The sequence below is a fragment of the Monodon monoceros genome, unplaced genomic scaffold (assembly GCF_005190385.1).
Source record: "Monodon monoceros isolate NGI ecotype Baffin Bay Population unplaced genomic scaffold, NGI_Narwhal_1 Super_Scaffold_10, whole genome shotgun sequence".
NCBI lineage: Eukaryota > Metazoa > Chordata > Mammalia > Artiodactyla > Monodontidae > Monodon > Monodon monoceros.
In genome coordinates, this window is record NW_021703766.1 from 41,687,718 (window position 1) to 41,714,365 (window position 26,648).

The window sequence follows — 26,648 nt, forward strand, 5'->3', positions numbered from 1 at the left end:
CCATTTTCTTCTCAAGTTTTTTTCTTGTCAAAAGTCTTTGGTCATTTGCAGTAAAATATGCTTGTTGGTTTTTTTTTAACTTCCTCTTTTTTATGCTGTGAGTGATAAAAATCTTAGGTTTTCACAAAACTGACTATTAAAATATATATTATCTTGCATAGAATGTGCCTTCCAGCTATTAAAAGGAAATACCTAATGAACTCTTCTAAAGAAAATATTAAGTACTATATAAAATTAAAATGGGGGAAAAAAAGAGAAAGTACCTTTTAACATTTACTTACTATTTTTCTGAGTATAAGATAAGCTTTTTAAGAAATAATAAATTTGGTTCTTGCAACATAAACTGGAGAAATTCTCTACTCTTACCTATCCCCTGCTTTTTAAGTCTTACTTTTGAGGAATTAAGTCTGAAAGAATCCTGAGAAAGTGCGAACTTCTTAAATGGAGGGAGAGGAGACACATTCTCATAGAAATAGCTGCCTACACCAAAGAGCGATGTTATCGGACTCTCATATCTTTTGATAACTCTCCAGAGAACAACTTATTTAATCAGTCAGTTTTATGGAATGACAATAACCTAGAGAGCACAATTCAAAATGATTTTTAAAAACTTCTTCCAACCACTGTAAATTTTGGCTTTTGATCTTTTGATTCATTCGTTCAGTAGTATTTATTGAATACCTGCCATGTGTCTGATACTAGCAGCAAACATACAGACAGGGTTCTGCCATCAGTGAACTTGTATCCTGGTGGCTGTTAGTACACTTCATATTTATATTATCAACATTTTATGTTAAGATAAATTAATGTATATGTATACATATTAATATATTTATATATATGTATTTTAGGTTTAGTAAGAAGCTTTTTATAAAGTGCTCTTTAACATAATAATAACTGTATTTAAAAGTGTAAGTAGTAAGTGGTTTTGTACAGGATAGTTTGTTTCTGCATTTCTTTCCCATAAATTTAATAGTATAGTGTTTTAATAGTGATTGAAAATAAGAGTAAAATCAAAAGTGAGATGTCTTACTTATGTCACCACCAGACTGAAACTTAGTACTATAACGAAATTTGGTTGTTCTCATATTTTTTCTTTAAGCAAAGTTAGTTTACTTATTCGGGTAACTTTTCTTCGGTTCTTTCCTAAATCTGTTGTAAAACTGAACTCAGAGGAGGAGTTCATTGTAGAAAAAAGCATTTATAAATCACATTGCGTACAATTGACACATGTATATAAATACTGCAATCAGGTTATTCAGCTGTTTTAACGTTAAATGCATGTTGCAAGTTGTTATAATTGCTTTTGTGTCTAGTAGTTGTAATTTAATAGTTTTCTTTAAAATGTAAATATCCGAATTTCTTTCCATTATGTACATATTGTTTAGAGCCTGGAAAATTAACCCATGATCTTTTCTTCAGTCTTCACTAGGCTCATCTACTTCTTCATTCCAGTCAGTGGGCTCCTATGGACCTTTCGGCAGGATGCCAACATACAGTCAATTCAGTCCAAGTTCATTAGTCGGGCAGCAGTTTGGGGCTGTTGGTGTTGGTATGTTGTGCTTTTTTCCTTTTTTTTCTTTCTTTTTTGTATATTTCCCTGTCTTTACCACAAAGATACATAAAACCACAAATTTTCAGGCATATTGTTTGGTGTTCCTTTTGTAGCCTATTATTTTAAAGACTTTATTTTAATGTCCTTAATGATTAGTGGTTCTATAAAGGCCATCTCTTAGAATGCTAACATTTAAAAAAAATCTAGATATATCCAATTACCAAATTTTATTGAATGTTATTTTAAATTTACATAAGATATATCCATTTAAAATAAGCATTTTTTCCAACATTGTGGGTTTTCAAAAAGGGAAGTAGAGATAATGCCATTATTAGGGAGCAATATCAATATATAACACTATAAGGAGAAAATATAGGAGGACTAGGCTAATAACAGTCCTATTTATGATTGGAGGACAAAGGTTATCATGTACAAAGGCTAGGTATAATCAGATCAGATTTTTTTGTGTTTATTTTTATAGTTGTGCATTTTAGCTCTTAAGTACACCTTCATTGAAATTTCCACAATAAAGAAGAGTTTTAAATCTCAAGCTCTAGCCCTTACTCTTTTTTAATTCCATTGAAATAATCACTTATCAGTTTATTTCACTGATCACAAATCCAGTTTCAGGTTTATCTTGAAACTCATTAGTATGTTAACAGGTTTTGTTAAAATTAATTCCTTTCTATGAATATTTTTTATATAGTTGTGACTTTCCAAGTATGTAAATGTTTTACTTATTCACAAAATAAAAAACAATGGGAAAAAAGTGAATCCAAAAATTGAATGAATACAAACAGAAACAACTATATCAGATAACATAACCACACAGAAATAAGAATTCAAGTAAATTTTTACACTCTTAGTAAGATATATTGTAGGAATAAATACAACTATTAAAAAAAACTTGACTTAGGGTTTATTATTGGTAGTGGTATTGGTGGTTTTAATTTTGAAACTATTTTGTATGTATTATAGGATAGGGCAAATGAGTAATATATTGATGTTGTTGAGAAATGGTATTCTTACCTTGGAGAAGGGAGATATAAATATGGAATGGGGAAAGGTAAAGAAGAATGCTGTGGTGGTGAATGTGAATTGGAGGTATGGGTGTGAACTCATTTTTTAAAAACTGGTTGTTTCCTGACTCTGTTCATAGAAAGGACCTGGAAGCAATGATACCCAGTAGCAAAGAACATGTATAAACCCAGTTCTTGCTTTCTAAATACCTCTCCTCCCTAAAAGGGATCTAGGCCCCTTTTAAAAAGAAGAGGAAAAAGAGGAAACAATGCTTTTAGAATAACACTAGCTAATAAATAGAAAGAGTGGTGGACATAGAAAATCACCATTTTGTAATCTCTAGTGAAATAATTAACAAGGATTATCAGTGGATGCTAAAATCATTGGGTGAATGGTGTTGGAACAGGATATTTAAACGATCTTAAAAGTATCATCCCACAGTTTACTTATTAATTCCAAAGGGAGAAAATGTGCCTTTATAATGGAGACATCTGATGGTCACCATCTTAATTAAGTCGTCAAGTTTGGCATTGCCATAATTAATGATTATATGTCTGCTGATGTGATGATATGGGGGAAGGGGGGTAAACAACTTCACTTCTGTGGTATTCTTGCTGAAAATGCAGGCTCTAATCATGAAGAAATTGAGATATATATTCAGAATGCCAGGCTCTTCAAAGGATTCAATGTTGTAAAGAACAGAGGCAGCGGGACTGTTTATTTTTTAATTGCATTCGATCTTTATTTTATTTTATTTTAATTAATTAATTTATTATTTATTTTTGGCTGTGATGGGTCTTTGTTGCTGTGCGTGGGCTTTCTTTAGTTGCGGCAAGCGGGGGCTACTCTTCCGTTGTGGTGCGCGGGCTTCTCATTGCGGTAGCTTCTCTTGTTGAGGAGCACGGGCTCTAGGCGAGTGGGCTTTAGAGCGCAGGCTCAGTAGTTGTGGCGCATGGGCTTAGTTGCTCCGCGGTATGTGGGATCTTCCCGGACCAGGGCTCGAACCCATATTCCCTGCGTTGGCAGGCGGATTCTTAACCTCTGCGCCACCAGGGAAGTCCTGGGACTGTTTTAGACTTGGGAAGACTGAAGAGACATAGCATCCAAATATAACATGTGATTGGATCACAAGTTTTAGGAGAAGTTGATAACAAAGAATGTTTTCGGACTACTGAGGAACTCTGAGTAAGGACTAAATGTTGGATGGTGTTATTGTTTATTTTCTTAGATGTGGTAATGGTATTGTGGTTAACCATATAAGAGAATGTCTGTTTTGGGGAGGTGATTTTGAAGTATTTAAGGGTGAAGAGGCAAACTGATTGTAGTCTATATAGGAAAAAGAGAATTGTGTATATCACAACATGAAGAAATGGAATAGGCGTGGCAAGATGTTAGCAGTTGGTGAGCTAGATGGAGGAATATATTGATATTCAGTGTACTCCTCTTTCAATTTTGACACAGGTTTGACATTTTTCAAATTTATTTATTTTTGTTGGGGGGTGGGTTGTAACCCAGACATTCATCCCTAATCAAAATTTAAATATTTACTTACTTTCAGATTTATTGTTGGATTGGTGAAATAGGGTAGCTTTGGTCCACATACCTTCTAATACTAGTCAAGTGAAGATCAATGTTGCTTATACATGTTAATCAAGATATACTCTACGTTAGTTATAACTGTTAGAATCCTATTCTGAGGATTCAGATAAGGGACAATTGCAAATTATATTATCCTTTTGAGACTCCTTTCACTAAGTTGAATAGTTAGCTAACATTTGGATTATTGTACTTACCTTCTACATTACTGTGAAGTTTGCATAACTTAATATGTATAAAACATTTGAACAGGGTCTAGCACAAAGTATCTACATAATAAATACTGCTTCTGCTATTCTTCACATCCTGCTCCTCTAATCAAAGTATTTTGTGGTGGTGAAATATATATTCCTTATAAATGCTTTTATCTAATTTTGATATTGGAGGTTGCTGGTTTAGTGTTCTTTGGGTGTCAAAAAGGTAGAAGGTTTTGCTTGTGCTTTCCATGTGGGTAGACTTAATTTTTGCAGTGACAGATTATTTTTTTTTGTTTTTTTGTGGTACGCGGGCCTCTCACTGTTGTGGCCTCTCCCGTTGCGGAGCACAGGCTCTGGACGTGCGGGCTCAGCGGCCATGGCTCACAGGCCCAGGCGCTCCGTGGCATGTGGGATCTTCCTGGACCGGGGCACGAACCCGTGTCCCCTGCATCAGCAGGCGGACTCTCAACCACTGCGCCACCAGGGAAGCCCTGACAGATTATTTTTGATTGTTTGATTTTCATACTGGCAGAACAATTTTTGGAGTCGCTAATTAGAGAACTATATATAGTATTTAGAAGAAGTAAAACAAGGAGGAGGAAAACTGTAGCATTGATTAAGGTGGCAGATGTATTTTAGAAACGGAATTAACTTAGATATAATTTGTGTTGGTAAAATTAAGCCAGATTTTAATTTAAGCCTCTTGTTTTCATTTTCTGTGCCTAATATTCTGATGTAAAGAGAAAGTTTAAATAAATCAAGATTACACTATTGCTGTTTGGGGGGAATTTTTTCTACTTTAATTTTCATAGTTTTATTTGCAATTTATATCATGAAGGGTTAATATCCTGAATATCTAAAGAGCTTCTAAAAATTAAGCTCTACAATCCAACAGAAAAATTTGTAAAGATTAGAAACTGACTTTGCCTTTTTCAGAAAAAAATAAATACAAATGGCGCTTAAACATGGAAAGATGCTTAAATCTTGCTCATGATAAGAGATATACAACTTAAGTCATCACCAAGACACCATTTCTCACTATCAATTTGACAAAAACACAAAAGTTTGAATATATTCTGTTTTGGCAAGATTGTGAAGAAAGAGATACTCTCATACTTTGTTTTTTTTAAGCTGATGCACAAATAATTTTTATGTACAAAGATTAGGTCATTACTGATGTTAATTAGGAAAAATTAATTATCTCACAATAAACTGAAGCATCAAAATAGCCATGACATGCTAAGCCTCATACTACTCTTGTGGGCAAGATGGAGGCATATTGGCTGAACATGGGTTCAGCCAGTGGGTACATTTTAGCTGCTTAAATAACAGAACCGTATTGGACAGTGATTCTCTTAGGTCTCTAGTGTTTTGTACACGTTAATTTTTAATCACTGAGTTTAATGAATACTTAACATGCTTATGAACTTTAAAGTTAGCATAGGGACTTCCCTGGTTGTCTAGTGGTTAAGAATCTGCCTTCCAATGCAGGGGATACGGGTTCGATCCCTGGTCAGGGACCTAAGATCTCACATGCCGCAGGACAACTAAGCCCACACACTGCAACTACTGAGCACACGGGCCACAGCTAGAGAGCCCGCATGCCACAACTACAGAGCCCACATGCTCTGGAGCCCACGCGCTGCAACAAGGAGCCCACGCTGCAGCGGAGGATCCCACATGCTGCAACGAAGATCCCATGTGTTGCACCTGAGACCTGACACAGCCAAAAATAAAATAAATAAATAAAGTTAGCATAAACCAGGAGGGTGTTTCATGCATTAAGGATGACAGACAAAGGATTGTTAAAGATGAACTTGGGGGCAATTCCCTGGCAGTCCGTTGGTCAGGACTCCCTGCCTCCACTGCAGAGGGCACAGGTTTGATCCCTGGTCAGGGAACTAAAATTCCTCATGCCACGTGGTACAGCCTAAATAAATAAATAATCTACTTTGGTAATGTATAAAGGAATTAAACATTCCAGTTAAAAAGCAGAGATCATCAAACTGAATTTTTTTTAAAAAGACCCTGCTATGTGATGTTTATAAGAGATGAATTAAAAGAAAGTTAAAGAACAGAAAAAGGCATGACATACCATACAAACACTGATAACAAGAAAACTATGTTAGGAAAATTAACATCAGACAAAGCAGCTTAAAGATCAGGAGTACTGCCAAAGATAAAGAAGGATTCTTCATAACAGTACATCAGGAAGCTGTAACAATCCTAGATGTGTATGTAACTTTTATAAAATAGTACACCAACACCAGCAATTGCAGAAAGTAGATTCTTAAGTAAATATTGATCAATCAATGGGATAGATCAAATCCTGGTCCATAAAATGAGTTACATTAAATTCAGAAGGATTGAAATCATATGTGGTATCTTCTCAAACCACAAAGAAATTAAATTTGGAATTAATAAAGATAACTTGAAAAATATACAAATAGTATATTTCTGTTTGCTCAATATAGAAATTGAGCAAACTTACAAAAATCACTAATGAAGAAGAAATCATAGGGGAAATAAGATATTTTTAAATATAATGATCATAAAGCACAGCATATCAAAATTTGTGAGTGGAGCTTAAGCATTGCTTAGGGGAAATTTCATACCTTTAAATACATATATAAGAAAACAAGAATTTTTTTTTTTTTTTTGCGGTACGCGGGCCTCTCACTGTTGTGGCCTCTCCCGTTGCGAGCACAGGCTCAGCGGCCGTGGCTCACGGGCCCAGCCGCTCCGCGGCATGTGGGATCTTCCCGGACCGGGGCACGAACCCGTGTCCCCTGCATCGGCAGGTGGGCTCTCAACCACTGTACCACCAGGGAAGCCCCCAAAACAAGAATATTTTAAAATCAGTGCTCTAAGCTGCCAGCTTATTAAGAAGCTAAAAAAAGGAAAGAAAATTAGCCCAAAAGTACTAGAAGGAAGAAAAAATTTAAAGCAGAAATCAAGGAAATAGAAACAAGTCAAAAATATGTATATAATATCATCAAGCCAGGAGCTGGTTCTTGGAAAAATTTCATAAAATTAATGAGCCCCTAGCAAGACTAAACAAGGAAAAAAAGAAGACTCAAATAGGGCTTCCCTGGTGGTGCAGTGGTTGAGAATCTGCCTGCCAACGTAGGGGACACGGGTTCGAGCCCTGGTCTGGGAAGATCCCACATGCCACGGAGCAGCTAGGCCCGTGAGCCACAACTGCTGAGCCTGCACGTTTGGAGCCTGTGCTCCGCAACAAGAGAGGCCCGTGCACCATGATGAAAAGTGGCCCCCGCTCGCCGCAACTAGAGAAAGCCCTGGCACAGAAACGAAGACCCAATACAGCCAAAAATAAATTAATTAATTTTAAAAAAATCAAAAAAAAAAAAAAAGAAAGTGTAGGCATCACTATAGATCCTAAAAGGATAATATGAAGATATTGTGAACAACTTTATGTCAACAGATTTGACAGATGAAATAGACAAGTTCCTTGAAAATACAACTTTCCTAAACCAACACAGGAGGAAGTACAGTCTCAGTATCACCCTGTTAAAGAAGTTGAAACTAATTTAAAATCTTCTGTAAAGAAAATTCTAGACTATTTGCTTTACTGATAAATTCTACCATTTAGGGAAGAAATAATTTTACCCATCTTACACAAACTCTTTGAGAGAATAAAAGAAGAACACTTCCTAACCAGATAACCAAGGCAAGCTGAGATACCAAAACCTAAATGGTATCTAAATGAAATCAATACAAGAAAATAAAATTATAGCTAATTTCCCTGAAGATATATGTAAAAATCCTTAACATAGTATTAGCAGTGGAAGCCAGCAGTTCATAAAAAGGATGTTACATAATGACATCTCAGGAATGCAAAGATGTTTTAACGTTTGAAAATCATTAGTAATTTACCACATTAACAGAATAAAGGAGAAAAACTGCAATCCCAAGAGATACAGAACAGGCATTTGGTAAAATTCAAACCCCTTTATCAACAACTAAGGAATAGGAGGGAATTTCCTAATCTGATCAGTGAAATGAAAAGCTTACACACAGGGTTTCCCGGGTGGCACAGTGGTTAAGAATCCGCCTGCCAATGCAGGGGACACGGGTTCAAGCCCTGGCCCGGGAAGATCCCACATGCCACGGAGCAACTAAGCCGGTGCACCACTAGTGAGCCTGAGCTCTAGAGCCCACAAGCCACAACTACTGAGCCCACGTGCCACAACTGCTGAAGCCTGTGCGCCTAGAGCCCCTGCTCTGCAACAAGATAAGCCACGACAATGAGAAGTCTGCGCACCACAACAAACAGTAGCCCCCGCTCACCGCAACCAGAGAAAGCCTGCGCACAGCAACGACGACCCAACAGAGCCAAAAATAAATAAATAAATAAGTAAATTTTTTTTTTTTTAAAAAAAAGCTTACACACATAATGGTGGGATAATGAATGCTTTTCCCTTGAGGTAAGGAATAAAGCGAAAGAATTGTCTTGTTTCATGTAGTGTTGTTCTAGAGGTCCTAGTCAGTCCAGTGAGGCAAGAAAAAAATAAATAAATAAAAGATTTAGAGATTGGAAAGGCAGAGCTAAAAATGTCATTATTTGAAGGTGACATGATTATGTATGTAGAAAATGCAAAGGAATATTCAAGCTACTGGAATGAATAAGTGAATTTAGCATAGTAAGGGAATACATGGTAAATATACAAAAATCAACTGTATTTTTGTATTCAGAACAGACAGTTTGGCAAACTGTGTGGCCTGTGGACCAAATCCCACCAGCCTCCTGTTTTACTGGAATACAGCCATACCCATTTATTTACATGTGGTCTGTGGCTACTTTTACACTACAAGGGCAGAGTTGTATAGTTATAACAGAGCATATGGCCTGAAAAACCTAGAATATTTTATTTACCATCTGGCTACTTGTAGATAAAGTTTGCTGATCTAGAACAAATTATTGGTAAATGAAATATAAAGTGCAACAAAGCTTACAATAGCACCAGTAACATCAGATACCCGGGAATGAATGTAACAAAAGATAGTATTTTAAAATCTCTATGTGGTTCTCAGTGGAGGGGAGTTCATTTTACCCCCCTCCCTCAGGGGACATTTGGTAATGCCTGGAGACATTTTTGTTTGTCACAACTGGGTGATACTACTAGCATCTAATGGGTAGAGGCCAGGGATGCTACTTAACATCCTACAATGCATGGGACAACCCCTCTCAACAAAAAATTATCTGGCCCAACACGTCTGTAGTGCTGAAGTTGAGAAAACTCTGCTCTACAATAAAAATCACAAAACACTGCTGAGAGAATTTAGAGATCTAAATAAATGGAGAGTTAATCCATGCTTATGGGTTAGAATATTCAATATTATTTTTATGATGACACTTTCCCCAGAATTGGTTTACAGGTTGAACACAATCCTGATCAAAATCCCATCACACTTTAAAACTAGAAATTGACATGCTGATTCTAATATTTGTATGGAAATACAAAATCTATAATAGCCAAACTACTCTTGAAGAAAGAGGAAGTTTGAGGTATACACCCAATTTCAAGATTCAGAACAGGGAATTATTGATATAAGAATACACAGATATACCAGGGTAAAGAATAGAGAGTACAGAAATAGACCTACTTAAATGCTGATTTAAGACAGAGATGCCAGTGCAGTTCAGTGGAGAAGGGGAAATCTTTTTTGTTTTGTTTTTTTTGTGTGTGTGAATGATGATTATAAATTTCACTTTTATTTTCCTGTGGATAGAAGGGGAAATCTTTTTAACAAATGATCTTGCAGCAGCTAGATATCTATTTGGAAAAAATTAACAATGACCCCTGCCTCACACTCTACATGAAAAATAACTTGAGATAAATCAATAGCAGCAATGGCACGAGGGAGGTGGGTGTAATATGACTGGGAAGTCAGGAAAGAGACGGAGGATGTAGAAGAGTTTGCTCATGGGGCTGGGTGGCGGTGGGGAAGCAGGCACAAGCAGTGGGAGGTTGAGTCAGAGCAGGATGGAGGTTGAATACACATCATCAGAGTGGTTTATGTCTTGGTCATTACCCAGAAATACTAGGGATAATGGGATAGATTCAGCATCCCACAGAATTATTGAGAGCAGTAGTCTCAACATTTCTGGGGATGCTGTGGGAGGCTATGTTAGGCCTCTCCTTAGCTGGCTGGGACTGCAGCCTGAATGGATTACACCTCTAAAGGAGTCCCATTCATTCTTATTGTCTGAGGTACTTTGCTGAGTTCTGATGCCCCGTTTTAAGAGAGATATGAACAACTAGAATTCATTAAATTAGGAGAAGTCAAAAGAGGCAAGGCTTAAAGAGCATGTGAAGGTGAGTAATTGTTGAAGGAACTAGAGTTGCTTAGCTTGGAAATTAGAAGATGTGAGGAACATGATCATAATCTTCAAGTAATTTAAAAGCAGGTAGTTAAACTTCTGTTGTGGAACAAAGAGGTGTAAATGAGTAATGAGAAAAGAGGTAGGCAGATAAGGGGGAGGACCTTATAAACTAAGGTAAATAGTTTGAACTTTTTTCTTGAGGGCAGTGGAAAGCCATCAGAGAGTCCTAAGCACTGTAGTGATGTGATTATTTTTCTGTTTCATAAAAGATTATTCTCAGTACCACTTTCATATTGGATTTAGAGGTGGGGGAAGAGGGGCTATTGAAACAGTTCCTGCTAGAGAAAACCTATGTAGATTAAATATTAAGAAGAGAGCACAGCATATGGAAAGTGATTGATCCATAAGTTCTGAAGAAATGTAGAAAAGAAGATTGACATAACCTAGTATAGCAAAGGTCCTTTCCTCATATTACCAGAACTTGTTGTGGTTGCTTTAGGCAGAATGCAGCCCACAATACTGTACTGAGGGGAGGCATTAAAATGGACTGGAGTCCATTGTCCACTGCCTTGGAAATGCTGGAAAAGCTCTTCATAGACCTGTCTGCTGATTTGGCTATTTGTGCAGATACTTGGTGTGAAGATAATTGAACCTTAATGTTGGTATTGAATGTACCATTTCTGCTACTTCTCTATCTGATGTACATCCTTGCTGTCCCATCTGTATAACTGTCCAGGAGAGTATTGCATATGTTAAAAAAATTGTTTGCATCCAAAGATGCTGGAGTATATATGGGCTTGCTTTTTATATATTGTCAAAAATTTCTCAAATTATTTTTTGATTCAGTTTCATTAATTTCCAGTATTATTAATTTACACAAGTGCTATAGGGAGGGACAATTATCATTAAAATGCTGTGTTACTTTATATAATTGAAAGGTTTAAAATTTTTGTCATTCAAAAAATTTTCTTAAAGCTGGAAGCTCCTTGACATCCTTTGGAACAGAAGCATCAAACAGCGGTGCCCTATCCCAAAGTAGTGCAGTTGGTTCTGCCTTTACACAGGATACAAGATCTCTAAAAACACAGTTATCTCAAGGTAAGCTGTTTTTTCCTTCAAAATTTTCCATTCTAAATTTCTATAGATAGTAGTCTTTCTCTGAATGTAAGAGCTTTTGCAGCTTGTAACTCACATGTATACTTTCTACTTAGTTCTTTAAAAAAAATTTTAAATTGTTGTTCAATAAGTACATTATTGAATGACTTCCACTGTTCAGACTTTTTATAATTCTTAGATCATAAAACTGAAATGGTGAACATTGTCTAAGTTTGACCTTTTTTTTTTTTTTACAAAGCAATTATATTACTTGTATATAATACTTAAATATTACTGGTCAATCTCAGACTCACCACTGAGGATGAACTATCCTTGATGAATTTGAAATAGTAGCTGAGGAAACAAACTATTCATTATGCTGTTGCATCTTTCCTAGCATCCTCATAGAATCTAGAGCAGTGGCTCTCAGTGTGGACCACTCACAATCAAATCATCTGATCTGGAATGCTTCTTAAAAATGTAGGTCCTGAGAACTGCTACATCAGAATCCCTGGAGCTTGGAGATCTGCATTTTAATAAGCTTAAAGGATCCTGTTTCATTTCTTTTTAATTCTGTTTTTCCACCAACCAGTCTCATAACCTTCAGTGGTCCCAGGATTCTTTATCTGCTGCTAAAGTGGGTGAAACTGGCCCATTGCTTTATATGGATGTTTACTTTTAAATAAAACAATGTAAAGTCATTTCAGAAAGATGCTATCATGATCAGGACAGTATTTTTTAAAGCACTTGAGGGTAAAATCAAGCCAATGCTAAACATAATCCTGTGTATCTCACTTTAGATATTTTGAAATAGTTGTAGTTACTTTTATTCATATTGATTTAAAAAAAACTTAATTTTTAATTTTTTAACATTCTAAAGATTTTTTGTAGGTAAATTAGAAATACACTAAGCGCACTGTATAGCACGGGAAGCTACATTCAATATCCTGTGATAAACCATAATGGAAAAGAATGTATATATATATATATAAAATATATATGTGTATATATATATTATAACTGAATCACTTTGCTGTACAGTAGAAATTAACACAACTTTGTAAATCAACTATACTTCAATAAATTTTTTAAAAAAGAAATACACTAAGCATAGGAAGAAGATAAAAATACCTATAATCTCACCACCCAGAAATAACAAATATTTACATCCAGACTTTCATCTAGGTTAACATAAGTGTATATTTGTGTGTGTTTGTTATTGGTTTGTTAATTTTTTTAAGATTTCCTTCTTAGAGAAGATATTTAATCTTTTTAAGCTTTAGTGTTCCATACTATAAAACAGGACTTTAAATTTTTTGAAATGTATCAGTGTCCTTAACATAATGCCTGACACATAGAACGTGCTCAGTAGATGTTAGCTATCTTAATTAATAACCAACATTAACCTTAATATTGAAGCACCAGAAGGATTCTTATTAAAATCATAAGTAAGGATTCCCTTTCTCATTGCTAGTCAGCATTGTTCTGGAATTTTTAGCTATGTCAGGAATACATGAAAAAGAAATAAGAAGTATTAATATTAGAATAGCATTATTTGCCAATGCTGACTTCCTACTTGGAATTGAGAATTCACTGAAAAACTAGAACTAATATGAGACTTAAATTAGAGAGAGGTAAAATGTAGAGAATAAGTATAAAAATCAGTAGATGTCCTAGGGCTTACCCCATGGCTCAGTGGTTTAAGAATCCGCCTGCCAGTGCAGGGGACACCGGTTCGAGCCCTGGTCGAGGAAGATCCCACATGGCCGCAGAGCAGCAAAGCCCGTGAGCTACAACTACTGAGCCTGTGCTGTAGAGCCCGTGAGCCACAACTGCTGAGCCCGCATGCTACAACTATTGAAGCCCATGTGCCTAGAGCCCATGCTCAGCAGTAAGAGAAGCCACAACAATGAGAAGCCTGTGCACCACAGCGAAGAGTAGCCCTTGCTCACTGCAACTGGAGAAAGCCTTTGCACAGCAGTGAAGACCCAATGCAGCCAAAAATTAAATAAATTAAAAAAAAATAGATGTCCTAAAACCTAACCCACTGATTATTAATGGGGATAAAAGAAGATGTTCACAATGATGAGAAATAGAAATTATATGTAAAATACATAATAGGAAATATGGCCAGTCTCTATGATGAAAGATACAAAATATAATAGAGGGACATAAAAGAAGTTACATGTAATCAAAGAAAGATATCTTATTCCTAGATAAAAAGATTTAGTATTAGGAAGACTTTATTTCTCATAATAATTAAATTTACTGTACTTTCAATAAATCTACATGGAATAGTAAGAGAACCTAATAAAACAGATACACAGACTATCTTAAAAATAAGCATGCAAGTATACCTAGATATGTTTTAAGAATAAAAGTAATGAGGACTTCCCTGGTGGCGCAGTGGTTGAGAGTCCGCCTGCCGATGCAGGGGACACGGGTTCATGCCCTGGTCCGGGAAGATCCCACATGCCGTGGAGCGGCTAGGCCCGTGAGCCATGGCCACTGAGCCTGCACGTCTGGAGCCTGTGCTCCGCAACTGGAGAGGCCCACGTACCGCAAAAAAAAAAAAAAAAAAAAAAGTAATTAGATAGGGCTTACCTCCTTAATAAAGTATACATAAAATAAAGCAGTACAGGAATAAATTTAGAGATGAATAGAGCAAAAGTCAGAAATAGATCCAAGTATAAATAAGTAATTAGTATATGATAAAGATATTATTTTTAAATTAGTAGAGAAAGACTACTAAATGATCCGTCCAATAAATGATGTTGTGAACAGACAACTGCCTGATCACTTGGAAAAGTAACTCTAGAATCCTTCCCTCATACTTAAGGCTAAAATAAGTTTTGAATAGATTAAAATTTTTTTTTAAATTTAATTACATATTTATTAGAAGAAAGAGGTATGTTTAAATAAAACAATGGGAGAGGCGGCCTGGGAATTTGCATTTTGATTTCACCAACTAAAATTTTTGAAGTTTATAAAATTTTAACACCTAGAATTTTCTTGTAACTGTAAGAATAAGAATGTGAAGATAACTCGAGGGGGTGTGTTTATTATAAAAGAGCTTTTGAGTTTATTCCTAATATGTCCAGTATCACCTGTATTTCCCTATTTATAACAAAATTGCCATCATGATGTAGTACCAGACTTTAATTACAAAGGTTTTCAAAATACAGGGACTTACCTGTGGCTAAGACTCCGTGCTCCCAATTCAGAGGGCCCAGGTTTGATCCCTGGTCAGGGAACTAGATCCCACATATTGCAACTAAAAGATCCCGCATACCATAACTAACACCCAGTGCGGCCAAATAAATAAATATTAAAAAAAAAAAACACACAGCAGTGAGTTATTACTTACTGTGATTGCCCTATCACTTGCAGTTCTGTAATATTGTGAGTCACAGGATCTTAAAGAAAAGCCTTAGTGAAGTAAAGTTTTGTAAGTTTATAAGATCATTTAATGTACTATTATAAAATTACCTAAACAATAGGCTTTTCCAAAAACTTAACACTTGTTTGACAAATAAATCTGTTTATAAGGTGATAAGTGATTACAAAATGTTTTCTCTTAGACCAAAACTTGTATAAACCACTATGATTTCCCATTATAATCAGTGGGAAAATTACAGCGTTTCTATTAATGGCAGAGTAAACTTTGTCATTAATGCTGGAAATGGTGACACACATTTGTAATTGCATACTTTAGTTAACCATATATTTGGGGAGTATTACTAATAAACAGTCCCTGAAGCACCTGGTGCACAACAACCAATGTGCTGTCAGTACTCACCAGTTCCCCAGTTTGGAGCCTGTGCAGATAGCACAGGTGGGTAGTAACATTTGCAGCATATTTGGGAATATTTTTTTTTTACATAAAATGAGGACAATTTTTTAAAGCAAAACCTATTTTGGTGCAATATCATGGGATGTGAGAGCATCTTGAGCGGAGATTTATGGCAAACATTAGAGACAAAAAGCATGATGGGAGCGCCCAGTGTTACATTCTTCTGTTCATACTGTGACCAGGCTCTGACCTCATGGAAGAAAAAAATGGAATTTGTAAGTACAAAACCCATATTAAGCAAAAATTTGCCAAGTGATCATTCAAACAGCAAAGGGTGAGTATGGCTACTGTGTAATTATCTGAAGGGTTTATTTGTTGCTGGCCTTTTAGTATTGATGTTTAATTACCCAAGACTCTAAGGAATCGAAGAACTTCACCTGACTTTCTAGTTCTTTACTTCCTTTATAATAGAAATTTAATGCAGATAATACTTATAGATATAAGGGTATCACTTTAGACATATCTTCAGAAAGTACTAAAAAAGTTAGGACTTCCCTGGTGGCACAGTGGTTAAGAATCCGCCTGCCAAAGCAGGGGACACGGGTTCAATCCCTGGTCTGAGAAGATCCCACATGCCGCGGAGCAACTAAGCCCGTGCGCCACAACTACAGAGCCTGCGCTCTAGAGCCTGGAGCCACAACTACTGAAGCCTGCGCGCCTAGAGCCTGTGCTCCACAGCAAGAAAAGCCACTGCAATGAGAAGACCGTGCACCACAAGGAAGAGTAGCCCCCGCTGTCTGCAACTAGAGAAAGCCTGCACGCAGCAAGGAAGACCCAAAGCAGCCAAAAATAAATTTTAAAAGAAGTTAAAGCCTCTAGAAATAATGGCTAAAGTCTCAGTGTAAGCTGGTGGTTGTGGTTATTGGGGAAAGCCTACATCTGACCTGCCTAAATTATCTTTCATAATATTCCTGGGGGATTTTGTACCAGAGTTTTTTTGTTTGTTTGTTTTGGGGTTTATTTTATTTTATTTTATTTTATTTTACTGATCAAGTGACCAGCCCACTAAAGATAAACAGTTTTAAACTCTGGTCTAATGAGTAGATGGATTCAGATTGTGCTGAGGATTTGAATTGGTAGAAGTAAAACTCTAGACCTATTTTTAGGATCTAGGTGATTTTGAAACCCCCAGAGGATAGTGATAGTTTCTTATCTTTTGGTTACGTTTCAGGTCGTTCAAGCCCTCAGTTAGACCCTTTGAGAAAAAGCCCAACCATGGAACAAGCAGTGCAGACAGCCTCGGCCCACTTACCTGCTCCGGCACCTGCTGGGAGAAGGAGCCCTGTATCATCAACCAGGCCTTTACCATCAACCAGCCAAAAAGCAATAGAGAATCAAGAGCACAGGCGAGGTAGAACTTTAGCTATTTACTATTTTTTAATTGACTGGTCGACATCTTCCATTCAACTTACTTTCATTAAAAACATTTACTCTATGTAAATGATCCTAGACAGTTTAAACTGAACTTGATAGAATGTTCAGTCTTTCAAATTTGACTCAAAGTAGTGATGGTGGTGGGGATATATAGATTTTTGGTTTTGTTCTGGGTTTGTTTGTTTTTCCATTTCTAACTTTCCAGAAGTTCTTGATTATGTGTCCTAAGTTAACTGTCACTTTCTGTGTGTTCTATAGCTGAAGTACACAAGGTTTCAAGACCAGAAAATGAGCAACTCAGAAATGATAGCAAGAGACAAATTGGTAAGTTGTTACTTGGATCTGAAAGCCTTATCCTATGCTTTTCAATAGAGAACATTTGAAATGTATGATGCATAATTACTATAAAGAAAGAATAGCAAGGGTTGGTGACTATAAAGGAGTAGCACAGGGGAGTTTCATTGTGGTAACAGACAGTTCTTTATCTTATGGTGGGGGTACTGTGGATCTGCATACGTAGCAAAATGTCATAGAACTGTACATAAAGACATACGAAAAAATGAGAACATCCAAAACTGTTGAAATCTGAATATGAGATCTATAGTATAGTTAATTATATTGTGCCAGTGTCCTGGTTTTTCCCGGTTTTTGATAATGTACAATAGATAATCAAGATGTAACTGTTGGAGGGGAAGCTGGGTGATAGGCACATAGGACCACTCTACTTTTATTTCAATTTTTTTTAACCTAATTATTTCAAAAGATTTTTTTTTTTTAATCACGTGTCTGGAATAAACCCTACTTGATGGTAGGCAGTTGTCTATTGATATATTCTTGAATGTTATCTGCAAGTAGGACTTGTATATTTATATTTACATTGTTTTATGGCTTTCTCTTTTGTACTGTCTTTTGTATTTTTTTATGTTTTTGTGTCAGTTTCATGTTAGCATTATAAAATTGTTTTCTATGCTTTTAAGAATGGAATTGGGAGTTCCCTGGTGGCCTAATGGTTAGGACTCAGTGCTTTCACTGCCATGGCCTGCGTTCAATCCCTGATCAGGGAACTAAAATCCTGCAAGCCGCGTGGCATGGCCAAAAGAAAAAAAAGAATGGAATTATCGGGAACTATATTCAATATCCTGTAATATACCGTAATGGAAAAGAATATGAAAAAGAATATATATAACTGACTCACTTTGCTGTACAACAGAAGTTAACACAGCATTGTAAATCAACTATGCTTCAATACAATAAATGTTTTAAAAAAGAATTGAATTACCTGTACCTTTAAAATTGAGAAGTTTTCTCATTAAAATTAAGGTCTGGGCTCCTTTTTTTTTTGAAGTAATTATTCAAGGACTTTAACTTTCTTTCATTATTATTGATTTAATATGACTGTATACTTTCTTTATCTGTTTTGTAATCTATGACATTTACCCCAAATCCATCCATTTTATTCTTCTCTAATTTATTAGCAGAGAATAAATTATAATTATAAACTCTTCCAAATTAAAAAATAAAAGCAGTGTGTGATCTCTTTAATTACATAATAATTGGAAGATGCTCTTTCACTTAATTTTAGAAAGCTAGGTACAATTTTAAATGTATAAACACTTTATTTCTTCTGTACATTTTTATATGTTTATGTTTTTGTTTGTTGTTTTTTGATGTGGACCATTTTTTTTTTAAGTCTTTATTGAATTTGTTACAATATTGCTTCTGAGTTATGTCTTGGTTTTTTTGGCTATGAGGCATGTGGGATCTTAGCTCCCCAACCAGGGATTGAACCCGAACCCCCTGCACTGGAAGGCAAAGTCTTAACCACTGGACCGCCAGGGAAGTCCCTATATGTATTTTATTTGTGCTGTGTGCCATAGAATTACAGAGGTTTTGGTTTGGTTTACTATGTTTCACTTTTTTTAATTTGGAAAAAGAACCCCTCTCTTCTCAAGATAAAATAATTGCCATGCTTCCATCATTCAAAAATCGTGTAAAGTAGTGCATGCTTTGGCAGCACATATACTAAAATTGGAACGATACGGAGAAGGTTAGCATGGCTCCTGCACAAGGATAACGTGCAAATTCATGAAGCACTGCATATTTTAATATAAAAAGAATATGTGTATATATGTGTGTGGTGTGTGTGTGTGTGTGTGTGTGTGTCTATCTGAATCGCTTTGCTGTATACCAGAAACTAATACAACATTGTAAATCAACTATACTTCAATTTAAAAAATAAAATATAAATCATGTAAAGCAATAAATAAAAGTATCTGTCACTGCCCTTCAAAATTTAAGACAGAAATACTGTGCTGTAATTTCTGGCTTTTGGCCAAGACATTTTCAGTAGTAGAGCTGAATATTTAAACATCCTGCTTGTCTAGATTTAAGTGTCTGGATATACTGCTGTGGGTTTTTGAGGTTTGTTTTCTCAAACTTAGACAATTTGCCAAATTTTAGTGAACAGTGAGCACAAACCTGTCTATTACTCTGTAGTCACTTCTGATCTTTATCAGTATGTGTTAAACATTTCACATAATTATAATCATTGAAATCATAGTGCTTTGTGCTCTATATTTTTCTGTTAACCAACATCAAATACTATTCCATGTTTCTCTTTTAATTTTTTTCTTCTTAACTGTTCCTCTTGTGTTGGATATTTGGGTTCTCAAGTTTTCACTATAATTTATGCTACTTTGGTATTGCTTTATCATACCTCATAAATCTTGATATTGTATTAAATTGTAGAGAAAAGTAGATACAGGAAGACTTGAAAAATATGGAGCCATTTAGAGGGAGACAGTAAAGGTGAAGCAGGAAGTGGTTGGAGTGGTTGAGACCATGTACGTCTTTTCTTTTTTTAAAAAAATATAAATTTATTTATTTATTTTTGGCTGCGTTGGGTCTTCATTGCTGCACGCGGGCTTTCTCTAGTTGCAGTGAGCAGGGGCTGCTCTTCATTGCACGGGTTTCTTATTGCAGTGGCTTCTCTTGTTGTGGAGCACGGGCTCGAGGCGCGTGGGCTTCAGTAGTTGTGGCACACGGGCTCAGTGGTTGTGGCTCGTTGGCTCTAGAGCACAGGCTCAGTAGTTGTGGCTCACAGGCTTGGTTCTCTGCGGCATGTGGGATCTTCCCGGACCAGGGATAGAACCCGTGTCCCCTGCATTGGCAGGCAGATTCTTAACCACTGCGCCACCAGGGAAATCCGAGACCATGTACTTCTTCTTGTCTTTTGTGTTATCTTGCAATTTGTGCTGCTAAATGTTCATCTATTTTTCTCACTATAAATCTTGATTTCTATGATCCTTTCCATAAAAGTCTTCCTGAATTTTGAGAACCCAATATATATTTGACATTTTGTAGGTATTAGGGATATAAGAAGAACAAAGTAATTTAGTACAGAAGTCTCCCAAATTGTTTGGTTGTATACTGTATCAGTAGCATGTATGAGTGTAAACCCCATAGATATAAATTTCATGTGTGCCGTTTATAAATTTTATATGTGCTCTTCTCAGTCTATTATGTATTAAATGTTTGTGAAACTTCATCTTTTTTATATTAAAAAATACAAATATCATCATGTGTATAGAGACTTGTAAGCATTTCTCTTGTTGACCATAAAGACCACAATAATAGCTTCTGCTCTAAACCAGCTTGTTCTTTCTTTATTAATATAGTTCCAGGTGCTCCTTCAGCTCCAAGGAGAGGGCGTGGGGGTCATCGAGGTGGCAGGGGAAGATTTGGTATTCGACGAGATGGTCCAATGAAATTTGAGAAAGACTTTGACTTTGAAAGTGCAAATGCACAATTTAACAAGGAGGAAATCGACAGAGAGTTTCATAATAAACTTAAATTGAAAGGTGAGTTTTTATTTTTCTATTCAAAAAATACTCTTATTTGACTTGTGAATTATGGATGTTTAGTACAAGTCTTGACTTTTATGGTATGTGCTTGTTTTTCATTAGAAGATAAACTTGAGAAACAGGAGAAGCCTGTAAATGGTGAAGATAAAGGAGACTCAGGAGTTGATACCCAAAACAGTGAAGGAAATGCAGATGAAGAAGATCCACTTGGACCTAACTGCTATTATGACAAAACTAAATCTTTCTTTGATAATATTTCTTGTGATGATAACAGGTACAGTCTTTTAAGCTGCTCTTATGCTCTTAGGAGGTTGAAGTGTGAAATGAATTCTTATAAATTCACAAAGTTTAATGAATACTTAAAAATATCTAGGGACTGCCCTGGCAGTCCAGTGGTTAAAAATCCGCACTTCCAATGCACGGGTTCAATCCCTGGGTGGGGGGGCCACGGGTTCAATCCGTGGTCGGGGAACCAAGATCCCGTATGCGGCAATGTGTGGCCAAAAAAAAAAAAAATCTAATGACTACAATTGTTTAATGATTTATTTTGCTAAAAGAAAATAATTTATACTAAAATTTTAAATGATATTGCTCTTTGAGAAAAATAAATAATCATATACTTTTGTTTGGGGATGCATTCACATTTGAAAATTAGTAAATAAAAATAGAGGCATTCATCTAACACCTAAACACCTTTTACTTTACCCCTCTACAATGTAGTTCAGATGAAGTTTGCTGATACAGTAAAGCTCTGCTATATTGCAGTAAATGTGGATCCAGAAAACTGGTTAATTAAAGGATCCAACATAACAAACTAAGAGTTCCAGGGTTTCTGCTGCCTGATCCTAATTGTCCTCCAGGCTGCAGTTTGGTGCCACCTGGTGGCAGTTTTGTACTTCACTTTAAACGTGGACGGGGATGATTCTGAATCCTCTGATTATCTGGGCTGTGGGCCAGCAGCAGCAATTCAGACGCTTCAGGCGTCAGGTTCAGAGGTTGGGCCAGGAGCGTACTAGGAACTCAGGGATCTATCCTCCATCTCTTCACATCCTGAGACAGGGTTTCCTTTCCTGGCTTTGCCCTTTCTTCCTTTGGGACTGATTGGAGGGTAGAGTCAATTGCCAATCCCATTTATTGGGGCTGTTGTCAGTTTCTTTGTATTATCAACTGCGTTTGCAAGAAGCTTAATACCAGTCATATTTTCACATGAATTATAGGAACATATTGCCATGGACAGCTTGTGATGACTTAGATAAGGTGCTTATTTTTATTTGATTCTTAGGAATTACTTAGCCTTAATTTGGGAATCAGTGCTGCATAGTTTTGCTGGAAAATGTTCTTTAAAACTTGATACACTAAAGATTATTTGTTCTCATAATAGAGAACGGAGACCAACCTGGGCTGAAGAAAGAAGATTAAATGCAGAAACATTTGGAATCCCACTTCGTCCAAACCGTGGCCGTGGAGGGTACAGAGGCAGGGGAGGTCTTGGTTTCCGTGGTGGCCGAGGACGTGGTAGCGGCCGAGGTGGTAACTTTGCCACTCCTCGAGGATTTCGTGGTGGATTCAGAGGAGGTCGTGGGGGCAGGGAGTTTGCAGATTTCGAATATAGGGTAAGTATTATGTGCTTTGGGGTTGGCTTGCAGTTGTATGAAATTCAAAATGTTTTAAACTCTTTATCTCTTAGAGGTGAATATTTTTAGGGCATTTGTATAACTTCCATTTGACTTTTCAGTGGAGGATGTACCTGATTAGGATATTTATATAATTTTAAGGAGCAGTAACTTCTTGGTTAATGCATCTAATTCTTTTTTAACTATTTTCTTTTCAGTTGGAGGAAGTAAAGAGATAGAAATGTGATATTCTTTTTTATCTTTCTGTTATAAAACCATGATTTCAGATTTAATGGACTGGTAAAATTTCTTCCAAAAACCTGTTAAGAGACTGACTTAGGATTAATTTCTTTTCCTTAAAAAAATTTTGTTGTTGTTGTTGGAGGCACAGGGGATCACTAAAAGATATTATACGGTACAGAAAAGAGCCATATTGTATCACCTTTATTTCATATTACAAAGTATGCTTCAATACCAAGAGAATCTAGGAAGAACATATTTAAAGGGGTCTTTAAGTCAGTGTTACTATCCTAGTCATCGATTTTAGGGATAGTGGAGAGGAAAGTATATAATCAAAGAAACGATCAAAATCCTATCATAAAGAAGTCTACTAGGAATTACATAGGGCAGCTAGAGACAAAAAGACCAGGACTTCCCTGGTGGCGCAGTGGTTAAGAATCCGCCTGCCAGCACAGGGGACATGGGTTCAAGCCCTGGTCTGGGAAGATCCCACATGCTGCGGAGCAACTAAGCCCGTGCGCCACAGCTACTGAGCCTGCATACCACAACTACTGAAGCCCGCACACCCTAGAGCCCTGCTCTGCAGCAAGAGAAGCCACCGCAGTGAGAAACCCATGCACTGCAATAAAGAGTAGACCCCGCTTGCTGCAACTAGAGAAAGCCTGCGCACAGCAACAAAGACCCAAAGCAGCCAAAAATAAATTTTAAAAAAAAAATTAAAAAAAAAATAAGAAAAGGAAAAGAAACAAAAAGACCTACTAGCAGGAATTTCATTATTCAATATTTAAAACTGGTCATTGTTGAGATCCCTCTTGAAGGGTCATTGTTAGTGGCTTTTGGATCTGTTCTGTTAATTTTGATGCCTTTAATATTGTGTCATCACATCCAAGGCTGCTGAAAATTAGCCTCAAGTCGTTAGCTCAGGGTACCCAGCCATGGTGGATGCAGCCTGATGTAGCTTCAGCACTTCTAACTTGCAAAATGGCCATTTCAGCTAGGGGACTGTGTCTTAGGAACTACAGAACTCCTCTTCCTTGCCACTATTACTCCTCTTGAGGTTGCCAGTGACCTTTGCTTATAGAATTCAGTAGCCTTTTCACAAATATTTGCCCTTAACTACTCTGCAATATTTGACACTGATAACTGCCCACCCAACGTGGAGTCTTTCTTCCTGCTTTTTGTTTTTTTAACACTTTTGATATTTCTCTCTTTATAAAAATAACGTATGTTCCTTAACACAGCCTATAAGGTGCTTCATGATCTGCCTGTTTCTCCAGATGAGAGGTCTAGTACTTGCTCTAGATCTTGTTGCCAGTGGGACTGCCCTTTTCTTCATTCATTCTGCTACACATATGTGGGTCTTCTTGCTCTTGTTTAGTGCCAAGCTTATTCCTATCTCACGACCTTTTTACCCATTCCTTCTGCCTGCAATGTTCAGTTTGCTCCATTGTGTTCATGTTTGCACTCTAGCATAGGCTCAAGCTTTCCCTCTCTCCTCTCCTGCAGCAATTTCCCCCTCCCCTTTCTGAGCTTGTCTATTCATAGCTTCTAATCAGTTTTTCAACTTGGACCTTGTATGCTTTCACTTACATTTTTCTATATTTACTTGCATTGTGTCCTGTGATTAACTTAAACTTAACCTTCCTCAGAATGTCCTCCTCATCTTCTCACTTTCCCATCATCTCAGTTTGGTATTCTTTTGTCTCCCAGGCTGTGGAGGTATCCATGATCATGGGCCATTTCCACATCACCACATTCATTCCTTTGAGGCGTTTCTGCCAACTACCATAATAACCCACTGATTGGTGTTTAGACCTTCAGTTTCTCTTTACCTCACTTCAGGCATATCAGCTACCTGTTGAAGAACCTATGGCAACTCCTGTTGAAGACCACATTGAGTCAGCTTGGTTTGAGAAAAAGTACGTTTAAATTAGACCTTGATCCTGATGAGAATTTTAGTAATTTTTGCTAGTATGACCTCAGTTGAGTTGTTAAACCTTTCTGGCCCTCAGTTTTGCACAGTTTTATTTCAGACACACCATTAAAGTCTCAGAGTTGGAAAGCATCTGAGAGTTGTGACCTCCTGGCCAAACCAAAAACCTCTTCTGTTGGTATCCTTTATGAGGGCTGGGAACTTATTACACTTTCTAAGAGCATCCATCCCACCCCAAGGGTGCTCTAATTATTAGGATTTCACAGACACACACATAATTTGAACAAAATCTTTTTCCCTCTACCTTCTAAACTTATTAGTTTAACTCTACCCTTGTCTATACACAGAATATACTCTTCTTCATAATGATTTTTCATATATTTGAAAAAGTTAGCTGTCATGTTGTGTAAGACTGGATCATTAATTCCCTTTATCTGAGCAGTCATCAGTAAACCTTTGAGTAACCACTGTGTGCATAGAATATGCACTTATTAATGCAAACCTTCGTTTTGAGGCCGTGTCTCACTATTCAGCCATTTTGAGCCTTTAGTTAAAACTCCTATCATATATATTGTAGAATTAGAATGCATTGTAGAGGTTGTCTGCATGAGTCTTTATCCGCACTAATGTATCCCTGACAGATAGTTCAACCTCTGCTTGGGTGTTTCAAGGAGTGATAGATTCACTAGACCTCAGGCTGATGGCTAGAAGGTTCTAATGTGACATTGCACTGCCTGCTCGTTTTACTCTGTAAGGGTCCCACTGGATATATCCAGCCCCATTTATTATTATCCTTTAACCTGTCCGATTCAAGCAGTTGACTCATGGTCATCTCTTATACACACTGCTTGATTCCAACTCTGAGTTCATTCATTGACCAAATATATTGAATTCTTCGTATATGCCAAGCTCTATGCTGGACATTGGTGGTAACAAAACACATGCAGTCCCAGCCTTCTTGATGTTTATGGTCCAGTGGGAAGACAGACCCAGCTGAAAGACAGGGGCTTCCTTTCAATCTTGCCTAAGGTTTGCTCTATCCTTAGAAACTTCTCTTCCTTCCTCCACTGATTTCTTCCTTTTCTGACCTCCTGTGGTATCTGCTTTCATCACCACACATTTTACATATACTTATATTCCCTATTTCATGTGTTTTGTTTTGTTCTGCATCGCCAACTAGATGGGAGCCTCTTGGCATTAGTGAATATGTATTTTACTTTTCTTTCCACCAGAACACCTATCTCAGCATGGAGCCATAGTGGGCTTGAAGTAAGTACTTAGCATGTTGATTAGGAATAAGTTACTTCAGTGAGGCTGAAGGTCCATCAGTATGGCTAGCCATTGCTTGTCCATTCCAAAGTTGAATGATCCTTCTGTCTGCCACTAGATCCCAGACCTTCTCAGCAGCCTGTTCCTTCTAAATCATAGCATCTGGCACCTTTAAAGGTGGAAGTAGTGATTGACCACTACTGCATAAAGGAAATTTACCTTCTAAGATTATACTTGTTTCTGAAGCATCTAATACTTCTCAGAGATGAAGTACAGTGGCATTTGCAGCAGCCTTCATGTAATGGGTTAGCTTTGTTCTTTATGCTCCACTGACATGAACATTATAAGCAGATCTGGTTGTTTAATGAAAACATGGGTAAAGATAGGATCATATATATTTTTTTAGAACTCCTTAGAAATATCAGTCAAACTAGAACTTCTCTCCCACCCTACTCCAATAGATAGTTAGGAAACCAAGGACCCAGAGGAGTTAACTCTCTTGATCTAGGTATAAGCTTAGCCAAAATTTACTCTTCGGCTTCTGAGTTTTCCTTAGGATAATGTTAGAAACATAAACTTGTGGTGAGTTTGGTCCTATGGTGCTTTTTCTTTTCTTTCTTTTTTGGGGGCTGGGAGATCAGGCTGGGGCTAATGAGAGAGTGGCCCACTCCTATTTTATATGCTGCTGCTA

The 26,648-nt window shown here is 36.9% G+C and overlaps 1 protein-coding gene and 1 non-coding gene across 5 annotated transcripts in view; both read left to right on the forward strand.

The window, feature by feature from the left end:
* LSM14A (LSM14A mRNA processing body assembly factor) overlaps positions 1–26,648 on the forward strand; it is a 56,533-nt gene that overhangs the window by 26,719 nt on the left and 3,166 nt on the right. For 2 of the 4 annotated variants that reach the window (XM_029240109.1, XM_029240086.1), the window contains exons 3-10: positions 1,423–1,552; positions 11,693–11,815; positions 16,837–17,016; positions 17,298–17,363; positions 20,717–20,899; positions 21,005–21,176; positions 22,284–22,515; positions 24,598–24,674. In XM_029240109.1, the coding sequence (XP_029095942.1) occupies positions 1,423–1,552; positions 11,693–11,815; positions 16,837–17,016; positions 17,298–17,363; positions 20,717–20,899; positions 21,005–21,176; positions 22,284–22,515; positions 24,598–24,674 (1,163 nt within the window). Of the gene's footprint in view, positions 1–1,422; positions 1,553–11,692; positions 11,816–16,836; positions 17,017–17,297; positions 17,364–20,716; positions 20,900–21,004; positions 21,177–22,283; positions 22,516–24,597; positions 24,675–25,920; positions 25,958–26,648 lie in introns of all 4 variants that reach the window. The other 2 variants (XM_029240093.1, XM_029240101.1) reach the window with 2 other exon arrangements.
* Positions 19,042–19,144, forward strand: LOC114890102. The gene has a single exon (XR_003792239.1). It is a non-coding gene; the product is annotated as a U6 spliceosomal RNA (small nuclear RNA).